The 21,842-nt window shown below is 45.3% G+C and overlaps 1 protein-coding gene across 1 annotated transcript in view; it reads left to right on the plus strand.

Moving 5' to 3' along the window:
- SLC9A4 (solute carrier family 9 member A4) overlaps positions 1–21,842 on the plus strand; it is a 57,622-nt gene that overhangs the window by 1,114 nt on the left and 34,666 nt on the right. Inside the window, exon 2 of the mRNA XM_032652277.1 lies at positions 4,206–4,669. Within this exon, the coding sequence (XP_032508168.1) occupies positions 4,206–4,669 (464 nt within the window). The remainder of the gene's footprint in view (positions 1–4,205; positions 4,670–21,842) is intronic.

Genomic DNA, 21,842 nt, shown 5'->3' on the forward strand with positions numbered 1-21,842 from the left:
TTGAAATAGACCCTATGAATCATGTTAGTGCTTGTTTATATGTTTCCTCTGGAACAGCTGTGAAATATGGGGTGAGCCATGAAATCGGGCGGTTAACTCCTTGGCATCAGGATACTGGGCTCTGTCTTTTCATCTAACTCCCTGCCCATGGATGTTGGGGGGCGCTGGCATATTCATTAGGTGCCCGTCATAACTGCTGTCCATTTTGAGCTCATAAGATGTGAAGATAGAATGAAATTCTTAGTTTGAAGAACTCTTGTGCAGTTTATCAAATGACTAAAGGACACAGAGGGTTGCACATTATTTCTGAGAAGGGCTCAAGTAAAAATGGGTTTCCGAAGAGATGGTATTCTCAGTTCAGAGCTAGGGGTCTAACACCTGTCATGCAACCGTGTGAATACTGAGAACGTTCAAGTTGGTCTTATGTGATCTTGAGTTTTCTTTTGTCAAAATGCCAGAGATTCTGACTCCACCCACTCCCTTCCTTTTCACAGTAATGGGTGAAGTTGGTCTGGAATCAGGAAACTAGCTGATTCCACTGACTAGCTCTGTCTTTCTTCATCTCAGTTCGTTCATCTGTGAAATTATTTCTGAGATCTCTTTTTGGTACAGATAAGAATTTTCTAATGGAAAAGAGGCTTCTATTCTATATCAGTGAACATCTCAAGGCGCAAAGTATATGTTTTATATTAGCATAAGACACAGATTGTCCTTTAGAGGTGTTGTGTGTGCCCAGACTACATCCACAAGTTCAGAGTCCTGTAAGGACGCTATTGTTCATAGAATCACTGTTTAAACGTTCTTGATTTTCATGTGGATGCAACTCAACGTACTTTAGAAAAAGAAAATAACTGAAGTAGGTTATCAGTTGGATCGTGGTTATTCAAGCACAATTTCATATTTACTGGCCTTTAAGAATTCAGATTATTTTTATATTGTACATGAAAAGAAGGTCAAATTTACTGAATATATACTGTGATGCAAGTACTGGTCTTGTAGCTTTATATATGGTAGCTTGTTCACCTGGGGCAAAAAAATAATAATAAAGACACAAAACTTGAACACTTAAGGAAACCATATCGCTTTTTTAGATTCTATATTATAAATCTTGAATCAAAATATAATTAATAATCGCTCTTATTCTTTTATTCCGTCATTTTATCAAGACACATTTCTTGAGCACCCAGCAAGGTGTAGGAATGATTGTGGTCCCCAGCCTCAAGGGGGAAGATGGGTGAATCTAGAACTGCCTAATAGGTGCTCCGATAGGGCCATCTTTGACTTTCAGGCTGGACTTTGTTATTCGCGGCCTTTTAAGTTTCAGGCCAGGGAACTAAAACCTCAAAGTGACTGACTCTATTGTCCATTATGGAAGGGGAGCAGAATTTTGAAATGCGAAATTCACATAGCATTTCCCTTAAAGGGCCCTGCTTACAGGTTAAACCCTCTTCCTGCTATCACTGTGTAGATGGAACCTGGCTTCAGGCAGGTGACATTGGATCCATTTCAGGAAACTAGATCCCTGGAAGCAGGGCCAGACTGGGGAGACACAGGGCCTGAGAAAATTACACTATGGGCTCTTCCGCCTACTTTACATATTTCAAAAGTTAAGTGTGGTTAAAATGAGCACTAACTGAAGAAGAAGGAGGAGAGAGGAGAAGAAGGAAGCTGTTATTAGGAAATGGACAGAGCAGGACCTTAGAAGGAGGCCTTAAGCTGGTGTTGAAGCCAGTGGGCTCTGTGGTTTGGAATAACGTCTCTTGATGCCCCATTGTATTAACCTGCCTGCTGATGGTGGGTGGAGCAGTTCAAAGCTGTGGTGAGGGAAACCCACGTGTTTTTGGATGGCTGAACCTAAAACTTCCTAAGGAGACATTCCATGGCCCCAACACCTATGGGAGGGAGCCTACATCCTTAGCCTTGAATTTCAGGCCCTCCATTGCTTGGTCAAAATCAGTACACTTCCAATAGCCGGGTCATGGAAACAACCTAAATGTCCATCAACAGAGGAATGGATAAAGAAGATGTGGTACATATATGCAATGGAATACTACTCAGCCATAAAAAGGAACGAAATCGAGTCATTTGTAGAGACGTGGATGGACCTAGAGTCTGTCATACAGAGTGAAGTACGTCAGAAAGAGAAAAACAAATATCATATATTAATGCATATATGTGGAATCTGAAAAAAATGGTATAGATGATCTTATTTACAAAACAGAAATAGAGACACAGACATAGAGAAAAAATGTACGGATACCAAGGGGGAAGGGGGGTTGGGAGGAATTGGGAGATTGGGATTGATATATATACACTATTGTTATTATGTATAAAATAGATAACTAATGAGAACCTACTGTATAGCGCAGGGAGCTCTACTCAATGCTCTGTGGTGACCTACATGGGAAGGAAATCCAAAAAAGAGGGGATATATGTATACGTATAACTGATTCACTTTGCTGTACAGCAGAAACTAGCACAACATTGTAAAGCAACTATACTCCAATAAAATTTGTTTTTAAAAATCAGTACTCTTCCCAATTAAAATTTGCTCTGGCCAGATGAATCTCCTCAGTGAACGTCAAAAATATCTGGCTGGGCCATCCCTGTCTCTCCCCTCTTTCTCCTGGAGTTCTCCCCTCCTAAAATGCCTTCCCTCTGTTGTCCAGCTATGTAAGTCCCACTCATTCTCCAAAACCGGTTCAACTTCTCCTTCCCATGCAAGAGCTTCTCTGATGAACAGCTGACCTGTTCATTCATTCATTTATACACTTAAGAAAGATTCTTTTAGCAATTAGACATGCTGTTATGGACAAGACATCTTGCTAAGCGCTTTGGGGAGATATAAAGATGTGTGCCATCCTGCCTGAGTTGGAGGAGTTTAGAGATTAGTAGGGGAGAAAAGTCATGGACCAAAAATGGTAGAAAGGGATCGTTGTTGAACAGGTACAGATAAAATGTTACAATAATTCAAAGGAGGACATATTATTTCCTTGGGAAGAGATTGGGAGAAGCTTAGCCTCAAGGACTGAGCAGAGGACCAAAATAGGGTGGAGAGAAGGACAACGCAGGCAACGATAATAATACGTAAAGACAAGAAAGGAGGCCTCCAGGATGAAAAGGCGTGAGCTTGGCTATAAGGTAGGATGCATGAAGACAGTGCAGGGTGTGTGGGATACGGACTCGGGGAGAGCCCCAGGTGGCCTGCTGTACCTGGATCTCTTGTCATATTTGTTGGTATATTCAATATACACTTCTCTGTATACTTGTACATTATATTGGCTTTATCTTCTTATTCGTTAAGAACGTTTCTAAAATTTCATCAGTAGCTGGAATTGTAGAAAACATGTTTGGTCCCTCCCCCTCCCAGGACTTACAGTGGGTTGTTCTCGTCACAGGGATGCTTAACAAATACTCTGTTTAAATTCCATGAGACGCTTTGTGTGGAGTCTTAGGTGGGGAATTGAACAATCAGATAACGTGGTGTAGAATAGTCATCTGGTAGCAGGATGTGGAATAGACCGGGAGGGGGAGGGAGAGGGAGGAAATCAGGAAGACACCGCAGTAAGTAGGATGAGAAGTGGGGCGGTCCTCAGTGAAGACAGTGGCTGCAGGAGTGGACAGAAGGAGACGGACTTCCGGGGCCGCTAGTGGGAGACGTAACTGATGAAACAGGTTGCCAATTGCACGAAGGGGCAAAGGTGACGGGGTCCCCATAGGAATGCGACTTGATTTCCTCTCAAGTGGCCGACTGGGTGGCAGTGTCATTGGTTAAATAAAGGAAACAAAATAAAGACTTTTCATTTGTATTCATTTGTTTGTGGTGGAGAAGGAAGTGAGGTGAGGTAAGTTTGGAAGAAGCTGGGGTTTACGTCACTGTGATAGACTCTTGCAGGAGCTTCAAAGGTGGGTTTTGCATGAGAGCAGAAGAGTTCCACCGCTCAGATCCCTCAGGATGGGGAAAACAGGAGGGCACGGCTGGCTGAGAAGATGCTGGAACATTCACTGAGCATGGAAAGCACTTCCTCACACCAAGCCACAGCCACACTTGCAGCTCCTGCTACAGATGGGTGCCGAGGCTGGGCCCGGAGATGCCGCCATCTGTGTGGCTTTGAAAGGCCTCTCGCACACCCCTCCCCTGGTGTCCTGGGGGCCAGAGCCGGGTTATTTGCCAACATCTAAACGTGGTTCTCCGCTCTCCGCAGGCTTCCACCTCTACCACCGGCTGCCGGGCCTCATGCCTGAGAGCTGCCTGCTCATCCTGGTTGGGGCCCTGGTGGGCGCCATCATCTTCGGCACCGACCACAAATCACCTCCGGTCATGGATTCGAGCATCTACTTCCTGTACCTCCTCCCGCCCATCGTCCTGGAGGGCGGGTACTTCATGCCCACCCGGCCCTTCTTCGAGAACATCGGATCCATCCTGTGGTGGGCAGGGCTGGGGGCCCTGATCAATGCCTTCGGCATTGGCCTCTCGCTCTACCTCGTCTGCCAGGTCCAGGCCTTTGGCCTGAGTGACGTCAACCTGCTTCAGAACCTGCTGTTCGGGAGCCTGATCTCGGCGGTGGACCCCGTGGCCGTGCTGGCCGTGTTCGAAGAGGCGCGGGTGAATCAGCAGCTGTACCTGATGATCTTTGGGGAGGCGCTCCTCAACGACGGCATCAGCGTGGTGAGATGCGGCCCCCCACCGTCCCCAGGGAGACAAGGGGCCTGGCGGGTGGAGAAGGCCAGGCAGGCCTGGGCCTCAGCAGGACAGAGATGGGCCAGGGCAGCGTGGCCCCAGGTCTGGCCACTGCCCTTGGGATCTGCACAGTGGCCATGCTTACTCACTACGCTGCTTGCCATCCACTGGCTTCTTTAAAGGAGAAGCAGGAGAGAGGAAGTATGATTCTTTAGTGAATTCGGTGTTTCACGGAGCAAGCAGAAACTATGGCCAAAGGCTCTTCTGGGTTTAAGGCTCTTCTGGGTTTAAGGCCCTTCTGGGCTTTCGCACTAGGACAAGCAGTACTTGTGTCTTATTTTCTCTCAGTCACGGGACCTCACCCTCCTTCCCTTTATATGCTTCCTTTTTAAGCTCTGTTTTAGATGATGAAGTTAAATAAAAGGTAGGGGTAGGGAGAGAGATGATGGAGGATTTGCACAAATGCATTGGCTTGTATATCAGTCTCAATTCCGTGACTCCCACGGAGAATGTGACGGAGCAGCTTTGATTAGGAGTCCTTCCAGAGAGAGGCTGAGAAGCGTTTACAGGCCAGATCAGCACAGAGCATTAAGGCCCAGAATGACTTTGGCTAGAGGTGCTGAACTATTCCTGATTGGCTGCCGCATTGCCCAGTTTCCTTACATTACTGCAAACCTTCACCAGGAGTTAGTCTATGTGATTTTATATAAATTTTGATGTACTTTTCTTATTCTTACATTTATATCACGTCACATAAGGAATACTAGAATGCATTTTCAGTGTAAAAGACTTAAATAGTACAGAATTATACAGCATAAAGCACAAAAGCCTCCGCCTGACCCTCTTCCCTCCGCCTTGGATCCAGTTAGCGTTTCTCTCCCCATTTTTATCATGGACACGTGCATATACGTACGCAGATACAGATGTATTGATATATCATTCTACATAAAGTGGGTGGCATTAAATCACATGTACTGCTTAGATGTAACAAATCGTGGACTTCTTTCTAGGTCTTTTCCACTGTTGCAGAGTATTTCATAGATTACGTTCATAAAGATTTATTTAACCAGTTCTTGATGGGTGAATATTCAGGTGATTGTCAAGTTTTCACTTTAAAAAACAGTGTTGCAATAAGTATTCTTGTTTCTGCATGCATCTCTTTTCGTACTTGTGAGTCTTTTTATAGGATATATTCTTGGAAGTGAAATTTTGGGGTTAAAAGTAGGTATACTTAAAAATTTGAGAGATGCTGCTATAATCACCTCCTCTTCATTCAAATGATGAAGGAGGGATTCCCACCAGAAGGTTATAGAGTGACACCGATGCTAAACAGATGAGACTAATGACAAGTGTGTTCGTCACCTATACTCACAGCCCGGGGTAGGAGACCACCGCACACCATGCCGGGCCACATGGGTGCTGCACCGGGGAACCGAGTGAGCTATCAGGGACTGCGGGAGGAACTAGTAGAAGGATGGGGTACCTCCTGGTTCCTAGGGGATGATGTGATTGACTTATTAGTTTTTATTTAACAAACTTTCATTTGGTACCTATTGTGTTCTGGGCACAGTGCTAACTGCTTGGGTGGCAATGATGATGAACGAGACGAGGTCCCCTGCTCTCTTTTGTGTAAATGTTTATTTTATATTGGAACATAGTTGATTAACAATGTTGTATTAGTTTCAGATGTACAGCAAAATGATTCAGTTATGTATATATACGTACCTATTCTTTTTCAAAGTCTTTTTTTTTTTTTTTTTTTTTGCTGCATTGAGTCTTTGTTGCTGCACGCGGGCTTTCTCTAGTTGCGGTGCATGGGCTTCTCGTTCCGGTGACTTCTCTTGTTGCGGAGCATGGGCTCTAGGCACGTGGGCCTCAGTAGTTGTGGCGTGCGGGCTCAGTAGTTGTAGCCTGCGGGCTCTAGAGCGCAGGCTCAGTAGTTGTGGCACACGAGTTTAGTTGCTCCGCGGCATGTGGAATCTTCCCAGACCAGGGCTCAAACCCATGTCCCCTGCATTGGCAGGTGGATTCTTAACCACTGCACCACCAGGGAAGCCCATCAAAGTCTTTTGAGTAATTCCACAGGCTGTCAGGGAAGTGATCCCCAGTACACATGGATATACGAGTACCGTGCCTGGTCCCTTGATAAGGAGGGTAATTGGGCTGGGGGACCTTACCGTGGGGTCAGATTGCAGGAGGAACTTGCAGTAGAGCCATTCAGAACCCTTCTCACTTTACCAAATATATTAAACCTTAATTTTAGTTTTTATGTATACGGCTGCCAAGGTTTTCCAGAAATCTTTATGGGCTTGCATTTCCACACACGGTGTATTAAGTGCATATTTCCTTGTATCATTGTCAACAAGGGGCATTGCTTTCTTAATGTTTTCCCATCTAATGAGCAAAAAAGGATGACACATGTTTGCTATAATCTGCATGATGATACTAAGCATCTTTTCAAAGATTGTGGATCATTAGTGTTTCTCACGCTATGAATTGGAAGTTCACGTCCTTTCAGGGTTGCCAGACTTAAAAAAAAAATACAGGTTACCAGTTAAATTTGAATTTCCTATAAACAATGAGTAATTTTTTATCAGCATGTCCCAATTACTGTATGCAAATATCGCTTCTTGTCAATTTTTCTTTGAGACCAGTTGCTGTTTTTTTTTCTTTTTTAATTGATTTGTAGACTCATTAAATTATCTAAACTTTAAGCTTTAGATAAACTTTAAATTAGCTAAACTTGAATGTTACATAAAAAGCAAACATTTTCTCCCATTCTGTCACTTAAATTGTTTTAAGTCATGTATCTTCTATCTGTAAAACTTTTAAATATGTATGTAGTCAAACCGACTAACGTATTCTTTTATTGCCCTGGGTTTCACATTTTGTTTTCCAAGACTGTGCCTAACCGAAGAACACGCACACACGTTTTGTTTTTTAATTTTTCTCCCTTTTACAATTAATTATTTAATTCACCTGGCACACAATTCTTTTAGTGTTGTTATTCATAATTTTCTTTATTTTTTCTTTTTAAATTTTAATTTATTTTATTGAAGTACAGTTGATTTCCGTTGTGTTAATTTCTGCTGTACAGCAAAGTGACCTAGTAATACACATATATACATTGTCTTTAAAATTCTTTTCCATTATGGTTTATCCCAGGGTATTGAATGTCATTCCCTGTGCTGTGTATCAATAGTAGGACCTTGTTGTTCATCGTGGCACACAATGTTTTATCACGAGGACTTTATGCCAAAGTGGATAGTACTGGGGGGAAAAGCATTTGAAAATAATCCAAGATATCCGGGGTGGATTCACCAAGTGGAGGAGACCCACACTTGAAGTCAGAAACCAGGTTATTCATTCATAATGAGAATCTCTAACTATTGAGCGAGATACTAGGCTCATCAGACCTGCCTGTTCTTCCCTGCTGGGCGAGCATCTCAGAAAGCCAAGTTGTCTGCCGGTTGCCAGGGGAGCCTGGACTCCAGCCTGCCATCCCATTTACGTATCTCATTTCTCAGTGTGTGGCCCTCAAGCCACCTGCCTCAGAATCCCCCAGGTGGGCTTGGTGAGCACTCAGATGGCCAAAGAGCAATGACTCTCTGGGAATAGAGCCTGGGAATCTGTATTTTTAACCAGCACCTCAGAGGATGGCTGATGTTTGGGAACTACTTGTTCATGGCCTTTAGATGGTGAGAGCTGATATATCTTGATCTAAAACGATGCTACGTCTGGGAAAGGTCTGGGCTAGATTTGTCTCCACCCATTCTTTCTTCAGGTGCTTTCGTCCTTTGGGTTTTGTTACAGCGGAATAAGTCCCCTTGGCTGGGAACCAATTCCACCTCCTAAGGCACCCCTCTGAGCCACGATGCCTCCGTTTCACAGTTTATCCAGAGAGCATCTCATTTTACTCGTATCCAAGTTCTTTGGGGTCCCTTGCTGACTGTAACCCCACGAAAGCAATGCCCTTGAGGGTGCTCATCTGTGTCAACATCAAGGCCACCTCCTGGCAGCCCATTCTGCGATAATTATCCAAATTTCCCTTCCTAAATGGTTACGGAAATTTAGCAATGACGATATCACCTCACTTAATTTTCACAGACCAAAAAGCTCTTTCTTGATACAACCTACAAACGTTGTTGCCGAGTTGCCGAGACATAGTCTTTGTTAATGACCCACGAAAACATGTGGCTCTGTTCCCTCTGTGGTGTTGCCTCTGAACTTGAGACTCACTTCAGCCTGAGTTTTCTCTAGACTTTACATCTAGAGCCAATCACAGCCTGGGGTTTCTTTGCTAACTGCATTTGTTTGACTTTCCCAAAGTTTAATTGTTTCCACTTGGACTTTCTTTTTGAAATGATAATTTCCCAATAAAATTGTAATTCTCAGCTGACCAGAGTATTTGCTTGAGGGCACTGCTGTGACCTCCACGTGGTGAAGCTGCTGCGGTGCTGGCTGGCTCCGGGGTGGGGATGGAGGTGCCCACACGTCACTCGGGGTCACCCTGGGGTCACCCACAGCACAGTGATATTAAGTGTGTGCTGGGGCACTTCTGCGTCCCTGCGTGAAACTGGAGAAGCTCGGGGCCAGATTTAGAAAGCAGTTTGAGAGCAACTGGTATTTAATGCAGTGCAGTTGTCTTTTGAGCCAAGGGCCTTGGACTCACCCTTTCACTGAGGAGGGAGCCTTCCCGAGGGCAGCCGTCACAAGCGGGCTCTTTCAGCAGAAAGTCTGAGTCATCCAGAGAGAGACCTGTGATTAGTGGGTTACATGTGACAACTTTGCAGATCCTTGTCCCACGAAAAGAGCTGCCTCTCACTAAAGAGGAGATGCTCCAGAGGAGATGCAACCATCGAGAGAGCAATGAACCTGACCCTCCAGGTCTCTTGTCCACTTAATTCTCCCTTTCGCTGAATATTTTAGGTTATGACTCCAATCACGAGAACTTCCTTAATGGTGGGCAAAGGGAGAAGAGACAAAACCCCAGTAGCTTTCAAATAATAACTAGTATCCCCAGTTGAAATCTCATGGCCAGCATCATAGCAATAAGAGAGATGCAGCCGCTATACCCAGGCCCTGTATGGGGTCACTTGTACATTTATTATTTTATTAAATCCTTAGAGTTTACTGTGAGGCTGAATTAATAGTCACATTTCACAGATGAAGAAAATAAGGCAAAGGGAGTACAATAGATTGCACAAGGGGATCCTGCCTGGCCATGACAGAGCGGACGTGGGTGCCCAGGTCTGTCTCTTCCCAATCTCTTTTCTTTTACTCTCACCTTTTGAATTTTCAACTCATGGAGCTGAGAGGAACAGGAGAGAACCAATCTGTTACCTCTGAGGAGACTGGGCTCATGTCCAGTTGGTAGGGAATCCAGTGCTTTCTCCAAAACAGGACTGGCTTGTTTGGCCAAGTCCAGTATGTGGCTCCGGGCGAGATTCTGGTCATCTCTGTGCCTAACTCCTGTAAAATTGGGGTGGTGGTATTACTTAGCTCGTAGGGTCACTGCAGAATTCCCATTAAGCTGTTAGTGTACTGAGTGTTCAGCTTGCAGTGAGAACCCCAGGCATGTTAGCTATTACTTTTCATCACACCAACCCAGGGACATGCATGGTGGTTGGCTCCCTCTTAACAAGCATTTGGTTTTTGGTTTTTGGGTTTTTTTTTTTTGCAGTACGCGGGCCTCTCACTGTTGTGGAGAGGAGCACAGGCTCCGGATGCGCAGGCTCAGCGGCCATGGCTCACGGGCCCAGCCGCTCCGCGGCATGTGGGATCTTCCCGGACCGGGGCACGAACCCGCGTCCCCTGCATCGGCAGGTGGACTCTCCGCCACTGCGCCACCAGGGAAGCCCGAGCATTTGGTTTTAAACACGGCACTGCTTCATGTATTGTAGGCAGATCGTTCTTATATTTGTGTTCCTCCCGGGTTTTCCTGCATCAATTTGCTGAGTAAGCAGCAAGGTGATGCCACCACGGTTTGTATCATCTTTTTGCCCCATGTCCCCTCCTCCACTTCACCTGGGAGGTGCCGGCATCCCCCACTGAGGTTGGAACCCAGGCAGCCTGGCTCCAGAGCATCTCTGCTCCTAACTCCTACTTCATGCTGGTTCTTCGCCCCTCCCTCTCTCCCCACCACTTTCTTTCCCTCCTTCCTCTGGTGATGTCTTCATTTCACATCTTGCTGCCACTGTAGTCCACTCTCTAGGCATAAGGTGGACGAGAGAGTGGTAGAGGGAGCTGCAGTGCAAAAGTTTCTGAGCAGGACCCTTGGGCTCGTCACACTGGCAGGCATTTTATCTGCTTTTTCTTCTTAGAGCTTTGTAACAACCTACTGTGGCAGGATTGCTGTCCCCGTTTTGTGAAGGAGCAGTGGTACTTAAGAGCAGAGGACCCCCCCTGTCCCCAGATGTCTATCCACTGAAAAAACTGGCACAACGTGAAAGTCATGAGTTAAGTTGTCTGGGGCAAAATGTGGACCATAGCCTGGGAGATAGCCTCTCAGAGAGCTTGGATGCCCTTCTCCAAAGAGGTCAGAGGGGGGATCACATATATGTGATATTGGTGAAGGGGGTTCGTGGAGTCAAAGCGCACACTTTGGCAGAAGGTTGCCGCTAGTCACGAAGAGCAGGTGTCACCGTTAATGATTTTAGTGTTTTTCTAGATATGAGAAGATGCAAGAAATTGGGCTCATGAAAGCTTCTCCTGAAACTATCTACCTGGGGCACAGAGAGCCTCATTCCTGGTCTCTGCCCTGAACTCCTTTCAGGGGGTGTTTGAGGTCAGCGACTGCAGAGGCCGTTGGTTTCATCCTTGTAGAACCCGCCGGCGAGCAACAATTTTCAGTTGGCACGTCTGTGCCCGCATGTCTGTACTGGCCCTTCTTGGTCCTTTGAGCCTCTCAGGTGAATTACCAGATCTCCGGGTGCTTACGTTTCTTCATTGTTACTTTTATTATAAACACACAGACTGTCAAGGAAGTCATTTATTGAATATAATTTATTCTATGCGGCTCAGTATCCAAAAGATATAGTCCCACTGCTTTTCCCAGCCCACAATCAGTAACAACAGTTTCTTAGCATTGACCTTATACCTTTCATTCAATTTGCCCCTCTATTTATTATGCGTTCTTATTGCTGGCATTAGAGCCTGAATTTCCTGATCCCTTATTCTAGAATTCCTTTGACCTCTTCTCATCTCCTCTTTGCATCCCTTTATCAGCCCAGCTTTGCTGACTAGTTCCTTGTCGACCCTCATGATTTTTCTCCTAAGGCCTCCCGCCATCATCGTAGGACCCAGCAGGGAGCTCTGAGCATCACAGATGCTGAGGCTGCCTAGGAAAGGCTGTGCCCTAGCTGTGCTGTGACCGCAGCCCTCCTCCTCTGATTCCCAAGAGTGACACTCCGCTTGAATTGGGATTTGTCAGGGAAGCTGCCAGCAAACCAGGGGGCTCCCCCTCTGACCAGCTCCCATCACGGAACTTTGGAATTGCTCCCTGAGACTAAAGGGTAGAGGTGGGATGCAACCACGGGTAGGCACGCAGGGAGAGAAGAGTCTCAGTGTCCTTCCTTGCCGCACCTTCATGGAGTCTGTGGACGCTGTCCTGGGCACTGTGCACACGGAGATGAGCTGAGCGCCTCTGCCCATCACTCAGTGATGGGGAATGGTCATGGACCCTGCCGGTGTGAGGATGCCATGGCGAGTTCAAACCAAGCTAGATGGCAGGGAACAGCTTGCCAGAGGAAGCTGCGTCTAATCCGGAAAAGACTTTTTAAAACGTTCATTTGAGGGTGAATTTTCCTCCAGGATTCTCCCTGGTTTATATTTTCCTACCTCAAAGAAGTCCTAGCTCCAGGAACATCCCATTCAAGAGGCAGTAAATTGTGCCCAAGAACATGGACAGTGAGGCCAAATGCCTTGGTTCTAGTCCTGGCTCCTGTACTAGTAAGCTGTGTGACTTCAGATGAGTGACTTAACCTCTCTGGGCCTCAGTTTCCTTTCCTTTCCTTTCCTTTCCTTTCTCCAGTTCTGTAAACTGGAGATCAGGTTGTTTGAGGGTTAAAGTAAGTTGATACAGGTAAGCATTTAAAACAGTGCCTGGCACAGGGTTCAGTACAAAGTGTTTCTAATATTATGATTTATAAGAAGAAATATATATTTGGGCTTTGTCCCCATCCAGGGCACAGAGCTCATTAAAACCCTTGAAATTTCCTAAGTGAAGAGAGCTGCCTTTTGTTATGCTAATGAGGCGAATTTTGGAAAGCCCCTAAGTAACCTAAGGAAGGGGGCTGTTTGCCAGTGGAATGGACTTTGTGAGTAGGGGGTTGGAGCTTTCAGTCTCCCTCCCTAAACCACCCACAATCCCCGCCTCCAGGAAAGGAGCTGGAGATTGAATTCAGTGACCCATGGCCAGTGATTTAATCAACCAACCGCAAGTAATGAGGCCTCCATAAAAACTCTAGGGGATTGGGTTTGGAGAATTTCCAGGTTGGTGGAGATTCGGGGAGGGTGGAGCTCCTGGAGAGGGCATGGAAGCGCCTCACCCCTGCCCCAGAACTTGCCCTTGGCCCAGAACTTGTCCTAAGCATCTCTCCCACCTGGCAGTTCCTTTTTCTTTTCTTAATTTAAAAAAAAAAATGTTTTATTGGAGTATAGTTGATTTACAATGTTGTGTTAGTTTCAGGTGTACAGCAAAGTGAATCAGTTATACGTGTACAGATAGGTCATTACAGAGTATTGAGTAGAGTTCCCTGTGCTCTACAGGAGGTCCTTATTAGTTGTCTATTTTACATACAGGAGTGTGCATCCCAGTCTCCCAATTTATCCTTCCGCCCCTTAACTCCTGGTAACCATAAATTTGTTTTCTACATCTCTGTAACTCTACTTCTGTTTTGTAGATAAGTTCATTGGTACCCTTTTTTCTAGATTCCACATATAAGCGATATCATTTGATCCCTTTGTAGTAAACCGGTCATCTAGTGAGTAAAATGTTTCTCTGAGTTCTGTGAGCCATTCTAGCAAATTAATCGAACCCAAGGTGGGGTTGTTGGAACCTCTCAACTATGGCAGGTGGGTTAGAAGCCCAGGTGACAACCTGGACCTGCGATGGGCATCTGAAGCCGGGGGAGAGGTTGTCCTGTGGGGCTGAGCCCTCAACCTGTGGAATCCGACCCTGTCTCCAAGTAGATGGTGTCAAATTGAGTTAATTGTTTGATGGTGTGAGAAAGAAGCACACACGTTGGAACCTGTGTCAGGGTCGGTGTGTTATTTATAGAAGTCTACCTCCATGAGTGCCTGAGAGCCACAGAGCCTTCCTTACAGCCTAAGCGATGCCCCATCTGTCTGGACTTGGCAGTCTCAGCTTTTCCGCGAGAAGCGCTGCACACAGACCTGAACAGACTCTCTCTGGGGGAGTGTCGGGCGATGTTTTTCTTGGCCTCTTTTTATCTCCTTATTTACCTTCAATTTTTGCATGTTCCTAGGAAAGGAGGAGAGAGGCTGCAGATACCTTTACAAGTAGACAGTTTCCTCTGGCCAAGAATGTGGGTATATACAAGGGAGGCGTGAACCCAACAAGTGTGGTCTTGAGCAAATGACTCCATCCTTTTGTGCCTCCGCTTCCTCATGTGTAAAATGGGAATGTTTAGTCTGACCCCAGAGGGTGTTTCTGTGGAGGCTGTGAAATCAGACACACAGACGCCGGCACCTGGTAGGTGAAGAATCAGAGTCCCGTTGCCCTTCCCGGGTTCGAGGGGAGGTTCCACGCAAGATGGACCATCTGGTTGGTGTCTGTCGGCCTGGAAATGGGGATCAGGCCTCAACCCCAGATGGACACTAGGCGCACCACCCTCCTAGCACCAACAGGGAAGCGCCCACCCGGCCCAGGGCCCAGGCATCTTCCTTCTGGCCTGACTCTCATCAAAGCCGCTGGAGGTCTGCCTGGTGAGCTTCCCCTCAGATCACAGCTGCCATTGGTCATCAGTTACGGTACTGGCCATGGAGCCCGCGGGGGTGTGTGTGATGCAACACATACTTGGACCAGGTTGGGCAGTGGGAGGGGCTGGGAGAAATGAAGGGCAGAGGGCAGCCCAGGGTTGGCCCCAGCAAACAAGGATGTTCGGGGGGGTCAGATGTTCACCAACAGAGAAGCCAAATTTGACTCCTAAGCTTTCCCAGCTGGGAGACACCTTTACATTCCCGTGCCTGGGGTTTCAGCTGTAGGCTCTTGTTAACCAGAAGCCTGAAAGATCTGCTCCTTGGGCCCGTATAAATAATTCAGAGATGCGCTCAGGCCGTGCAGGGTCGCAGAGGGACACTTCAACCATAGGTCACTGGAATTCCTCAAATCTGTTTCAGAAACACTGGTTTGGTTTGTTGTCTTCTGGTTGAAGAAACAGATGAATTGAAGTCTGAGGGGTACAAGTGGGTTTTCCAGCAGCCTGAGCTGTGAGCCCCTGGTGGGTGGTTAGAACTAACTCCAGTTTGCAAGGGCAACAAGAAGAACTGATCCTCGCTGGTTACCAAGGTGTCCTTCCTTTGTCAGGAGGTAGGGTTGAGCAGCTATGGAAATGGATTTGGAAAAGAAACACTTCTCGGTAGAAAAGCAAACTCTAAACCGGGGACTCCAGACAGCCAAGAGAGTTTCCGAGTTCAGTGGTTTTCAAGAGACTCTCCCGCCCCAAAGAGCACGCCTGCAGGCGTCCTCAACGGTGTGTCAGGTGTGTCAGGCTTTGGTGTGGAAAAAAATCTGCTCAGGGTCATGTGAGCAGTGCCACGAGCTGGCCGTTTGGAAGAGGTGGTGAGCAGCTAGTCTGTTCCCCCGTGGCTTCCTCGATGATTACGTAAAACGAACAGTCTCTGGCAGAACCTGTCCTGCGGCGGGCTCTGTCACATCACATCCAGGTGATGGGTCAGAGACGGAGCCGTTGGTTCTGTCCCCAGGCTGTGGTTTGCCCCAGTTTCCTCCTACTCACCTGGGATCACGTAAGCGAGCATTACACTAGCAGCACGGGAGAAAACGGAGAGCTCACGAAATCCAACTACTTTATGTCAAAGTTTAGCCCTGTTTGATGGAGACAGAGTTCCCTTGAGTCTGAATCTTTCATTTATTCATTCGTCATTCATTCATTCATGAAAAAAAATGACTGAGCAGTACGTTTTCTCAGAAACTGCTCCTTCTGTAACAGAGAAGGGCCAAATCTGACTCCATGTTGGCTCTGATTTTTTAACTTTAATCTTTGCTTTCTGCCGCTTTTGTTCACTAAAAGGACACTGTCTATACACAATGGCCTGCCTCGGGGAACCCCGCCCCTCTGCCTGAAGGTTAAACCAAAGTGCCTTTGTTCAGGGAAGCATCCGGACCCTGTCCACCTGCGGATGGCGGCAAGGAACAAGAAATGAACACATCCCCTCCCCGAGGTTGGCCATTCCAGGGGGTATTTGCAAATCTTATGGCCTTTTTACTCTACTTCCTCATCTCCTCCCTCTCTCTGTGCTATAAAAGAAACTGGCATCCAAACCGTGAAAAGATGGATATTTTGAGACACTAGTCTGCCATCTTCTCAGTCTGCCCAGCACCTCATCTCCAGTTTATTAGCCCTGTCGTGCGCCCAGCAGAGCAAACTTGGACTCGGTAACATTTCCACTGTGCCAGACTGACCCTCTCAGAAGAAGCAAATCACTGAGCTAGTCTTCAGTGAATTGACATCTACTGGTCACAACTGATGTTCGCTTTTATAGTTTAAAAAGTTTGGAGGTTAAACAGCCTTAAAATGTCTTTTCCTGTCCTGCAGGTGTACTAGCACCAGATGGTGAAAGTCAGTCCTCTGGGCGTTTGCATGGAGGTGATGGGAGGGGAAGATCGCTCAGACTCAGAGGGGCCAGGCTGGGCGGTTCCTTGAAGAGGTCATGGCTGAGGAACAGGGGTGGGTGTGGGTGTATGATTGCTATTAGCTCTGAACTGCTAAGTTGCATTTACCTACAGGCCACTGAAAAGAAATTTGACATAGTTTTAGAGATAGAAGTCTGGAGCCTGGGGGAAAGATTGGAGGGAGATACGTATGTAGGAGCCCTTGGCAGGTAGGTGGGAATAGCAGCTATGAAATACGGCCCGTCCTCTCCCCTGCTGTTCTTCAGGCTGAGGAGAATGTTCAGACTTTTTAAATTGAAAAGAATTTCCATAAAGAAACATCTTTGCTGCGCCCTAAATCAATAAAATCCAACTGCTTACTTCTCTTTGGTAAATTTTCTGACCTCCGCTTAGGTCATCTTCCTGGCCTTTCTGAGATTATAAGCAGCTAATGATCAAGGATGTCAGTCCTAAGAGAGTCGGGAGATCCCATGTTTAATCTCCTGTCCTGAGTTTCAGATCTTTTTTCCCTTCCTTTAAGGAGTGAAGTATAAAAGCTTTCTGTCCCTTTTTTTTAGCTTTTTTTTAAAAATTGAAGCATAGTTGATTAACAACGTTGTGTTAGTTTCGGGTGTACAGCAGTGATTCAGTTATATATATACTTTTCCAGATTCTTTTCCCATATACAAAATGTTGAGTATAGTTTCCTGCTATGAAGTAAGTCCCTGTCGGTTGTCTATTTTATACACAGTAGTATGTATATATTAATCCCAAACTTCTAATTGTTCTCTCCACCCCCCTTCCCCTTCGGTAACCATAACTTTGTTTTCTATGTCTGTGGGTCTGTTTCTGTTTGGCAAATAAGTTCATTTGTATCATTTTTTTTTTCAGATTCCAAATATAAGTGGTATCATATGCTATTTGTCTTTTTCTGGCTCTATCATTCTGGAGACTGCTACGTAACTGCTGGGTTTCTTATTTCTTAGTTAATTTCCTTTAATAGTCAAAGAAAGTGGTTGCCAAGGAACTGCTCTATGACAACTTATCGTGCCAGTGCCCTTTCATACAAAATGGAAACTTAACGGGATTCATTATTTAATTTCCTGTGTCAGGCTGATGAATACAATTTGTGTGTGTGTGTGTGTTATTCTCTGTACCTTTCCAGCAACTGATGTACAGTGAAGATCATTTCTGCTGTGCGGTGCTGTGACTCTGAACTTACAATGTTTTTTTTTTTAATAGATCGTTATTGGAGTCTAATTGCTTCGCAATACTGTGTTAGTTTCTGTGGCAGAACAAAGCGAATCAGCCACATGCAGACACCAATGCTTTTTTACAGGTGTAGAGTCAGTACTTAGTTAGGCTGTTTTTTTAAGGAACTGGGTTTATGGCAAGCTCAAGCAATAATGATTAACTTAAAAAATACGCAAGACAATCAGGAAGACATAGATCTTCTATTAGTCCACTAAGGCTGCCATAACAAAATACCACAAGCTGGGTGTCTTCAACAACAGAAATGTGTTTTCTCACAGTTCTGGAGGCTGGAGCCTTTCTTCCTGGCTTGTGGCCAATCACTTGCTTTGTCCTCACAGTGGCCTTTGCTCTGTGTGCACTCCTGGTGTCTCTTCCTTTTCCTTGTAAAGACACCAGTCCTATTGGATTAATGGCCCCACCCTTAAGACCTCATTTTAACTTAATCACCTCTTTACAGACCCTATTTCCAAATCCAGTAACATTCTGCAATTAAGACTTTATGAATTTTAAAAAGTTTTTTATTTATTTATTTTTGACTGTGTTGGGTCTTCGTTGCTGCGCGCGGGCTTTCCCTAGTTGCGACGATCAGGGGCTACTCTTCGTTGTGGTGTGCTGGCTTCTCACTGCAGTGGCTTCTCTTGTTGTGAAGCACGGTCTCTAGGGGCGCGGGCTTCCGTAGTTGTGGCGCGTGGGCTCAGTAGTTGTGGCGCATGGGCTCAGTTGCTCCACTGCATGACCAGTGCTCGAACCCGTGTCCCCTGCATTGGCAGGCGGATTCTTAACCACTGAGCCATCAGGGAAGCCCAAGACTTCAACATATGAATTTTGAGGGACATAATTCATCCCATAGAAGACCCCACAGTAACCCAGGAATAGGAAGTTCTTTATGAGGGGTCTCACAGAGGCTGTCACTAGAACCTAGCTGGTTTTAGTGATTTCAGATCTTATCTTACAGTCAGCATGGACCAGGTTATGTTCTGGTAATAAACCTCCCTCCAAACCTCAGTGACCTACAGCAACAAAGGTATAGTTCTTACCTACACTTCTTGTCTTCTATTGGCCAACAGAACCCTCTATCTATTCTATTCTATTCTATTCTATTCTATTCTATTCTATTCCATTCCATTCCATTCCATTCTATTCTTCAGGATCTGGGCTTATAGAGCAGCCATTGTGCTGAGCACTGCCGGTCTCTGTGCCAGAGGGAAGGAGAGGAGATTCATGGAAAGCCTCACCTCTGCAAACAAATGCCCAATCCCGTAAAGGACATATCGCTTCTGCTCAAAACTCATTTAAACACAAAATTTGGCCAGGCAGAGTCACATGGTAGAGGCTGGACATGCAGTCCTATCAGATGTCTTGAAGGAAAAGCAACACTGGGTGAACAGTGCGAATAACGATCGTATTCTCACCCCAGGGCCCCTCCATAGATGCAACTTGGCCACTTGTTCAGACTGCTGCATTTTTGTAGATCTTTGCATTTCTCTTCCCTCTCCAAGTAGCTTCCACATAATCTCCTCCATCATCTGTCCTCTACTCCTTAGCTGTTATTATTCAGTTGTGTGTGCTCATAACCCATCCCTCCTTATGGCCTCTCATAATCTCTTCATCTGCCTCATTAGACTTCTCTGTTCATCCACACCTGGTCCATTATCTCCAGACTTCTCAGAAGACATGGTTGCTACAGCTCATAACTGAACAAAGGGTTCACCTCAAGCTACTTCACGGTCCCTAGTCTATGAACACATTTCTCAAGGGTCTGTCAACTCCTGTTCTTGAATGAGAGGTCTCTGGTTGAAAGTACTGTAGCCACACGAGTCCCCTCCCCCTCAGATGCTTTGTCATAGATGTTACCCTTACAAGGAGCCATGAGCATGGTGGTGACTGTGGTGATCAAGTCTAGGGGGATTGGTAGTCAAAAGTATGCAGTCAGTTATCATTAAGCTATCAGCTCTCAGTGTCAAAGAAATCCAGGAGATTTAATATTGTGAAGAGCTTTTCCACTCCAGTTCTTAAGGATAGTTAAACGTCAGTACGTTTAATGAACCTACATGGTTATAAGTTTTCTTTATTTATGTGAAGTGGTATAGTGTTAACCCGGAGTGTCCTGTAAAAAGTTAAGAAAGTTATATTGTAGAGTGCCAGTGAACATAATGCAAAGAGGTATGGCCAATAATAAAATTATAGAAGAATTCTAAAAAGTATTCAAATAATCAAAATGAATGCAGGAAAAGAACAAAACCAGAGGAGGAGGAGAGAAAACAGGTAATAAAATGGTAGCTCTAAATCCAAGCATGACAATAATTATACTAAATCTTAGTAGGCTAAACACTCCAATTAAAGGTCAGAGATGATCAGAATTGATTATAAAGCAAGACCCAAGTACATCCTATTTGCAGGAAACACAACTATAAAGATGCAGACAAGCTGAAAATAAATGGATGCAAAGCTACACCAGACGTATGGTAGACCAGGCATTAGAATGCTGGTGTGGTTATATTAATGTCAATTAAAATAGACGCAAAGGTAGAAAATTTTACAAAGATAAAGAGGGACGTTTCATAATGACAAAAAAAATGTCCATTCATCAAGAACACCTAACAGTGATGCACGTGTACGCACCCAGTACTAGGGCATGAAGTAAAAATGGGCAAATTTAAAGGAAGGAAATGACAATTCCACAATCACAGCAAGAGTTTTACTACTTTTCATTTAGAAAATGATAGAACAGATGGGCAAAATGGCAGCAACACACTGAGAAGCTGAGCGCCATCAACCACCTTCTTCTAACGGATATTCGTAGAGCGCTGTGCCCAGCAACAACAACACATACTTTTTTTTTTTTTTTTTGCGGTACGTGGACCTCTCACTGCTGTGGCCTCTCCCGTTGCGGAGCACAGGCTCCGGACGAGCAGGCTCAGTGGCCATGGCTCACGGGCCCAGCCGCTCCGCGGCATGTGGGATCCTCCCGGACCGGGGCACGAACCCGTGTCCCCTGCATCAGCAGGTGGACTCCCAACCACTGCGCCACCAGGGAAGCCCCATACATTTTTTTCAAGTTCAAATACCATGCTCATCAAAAAAGACCACATATTTGACTGTAAAAAAAAAAGCCTCAATAGATTTAGAAGCCATGCAATCAGAGTGTGCACTCTGTCCCCAGCAGAAGTAAATTAAAAATAAATTACATTAAGGAATATCCCAATATTTGGATATTAAACAATACACTTCTAAATAATCCATGATTCAAACAAGAAATTACAAGGGAAATTAAAAAATACATTTAACATAATGGAAAATGTATGGCTTTAAATGCTTAGAGTAAAGATTTTAAAGTTCTAAAATTAATGACATATGTTCTACTTCTTCAGGTAATTTCTTCAAACTAAAGAAAGGAGAGCAAGGTAAATCTGAAGTAAGTAAAATAAAGGCAATAGTAAAAATAATAATAAATGACAATAATAGAATAAATGATAAATTAAAAGCTATAAGACATCTTGCCTGTATCTTAAGGAAAAACTTATTCTTCATAAACGCTTTCAAAAATAGGAGTGATCGGGGGGGGCTTCCCTGGTGGTGCAGTGGTTGAGAGTCCGCCTATCAGAGTGGCTAGAGTTGATGGGATATGGAACTACTGGAAATCTCATACATTCCTGGCGGGAATGGAAAACGATCCAATGTCTTTGGAAAACAATTTGGTAGTTGCTACAGACAGAACGTCTGTGTCCCGGGGAAATTCATATGTTGAAATCTAATCCCCAAAGTGATGGTATTTGGAGGTGGGGCCTGTGGGAGGCGGTTAGGTCATGAGAGTGGAGCCCTCATGAATGGGATTAGTGTCTTCATAAAAGAGACACCAGAGAGCTCCCTTGCCCCTTCTGCCATGTGAGAACACAGTGAGAAGACAGCTATCTAAGAACCAGGCTTTCACCACTGAATCGCTTTCACCACTGAATCTGCTGGTGCTTTTATCTTGGACTTGGCAGCCACCAGAATTGTGAGAAATAAATTTCTGTTGTTTATAAGCCACCCAGTCTATGGTATTCTAGCCGC

The sequence above is a fragment of the Phocoena sinus genome, chromosome 13 (assembly GCF_008692025.1).
Source record: "Phocoena sinus isolate mPhoSin1 chromosome 13, mPhoSin1.pri, whole genome shotgun sequence".
In the NCBI taxonomy this organism is placed as follows: Eukaryota; Metazoa; Chordata; class Mammalia; order Artiodactyla; family Phocoenidae; genus Phocoena; species Phocoena sinus.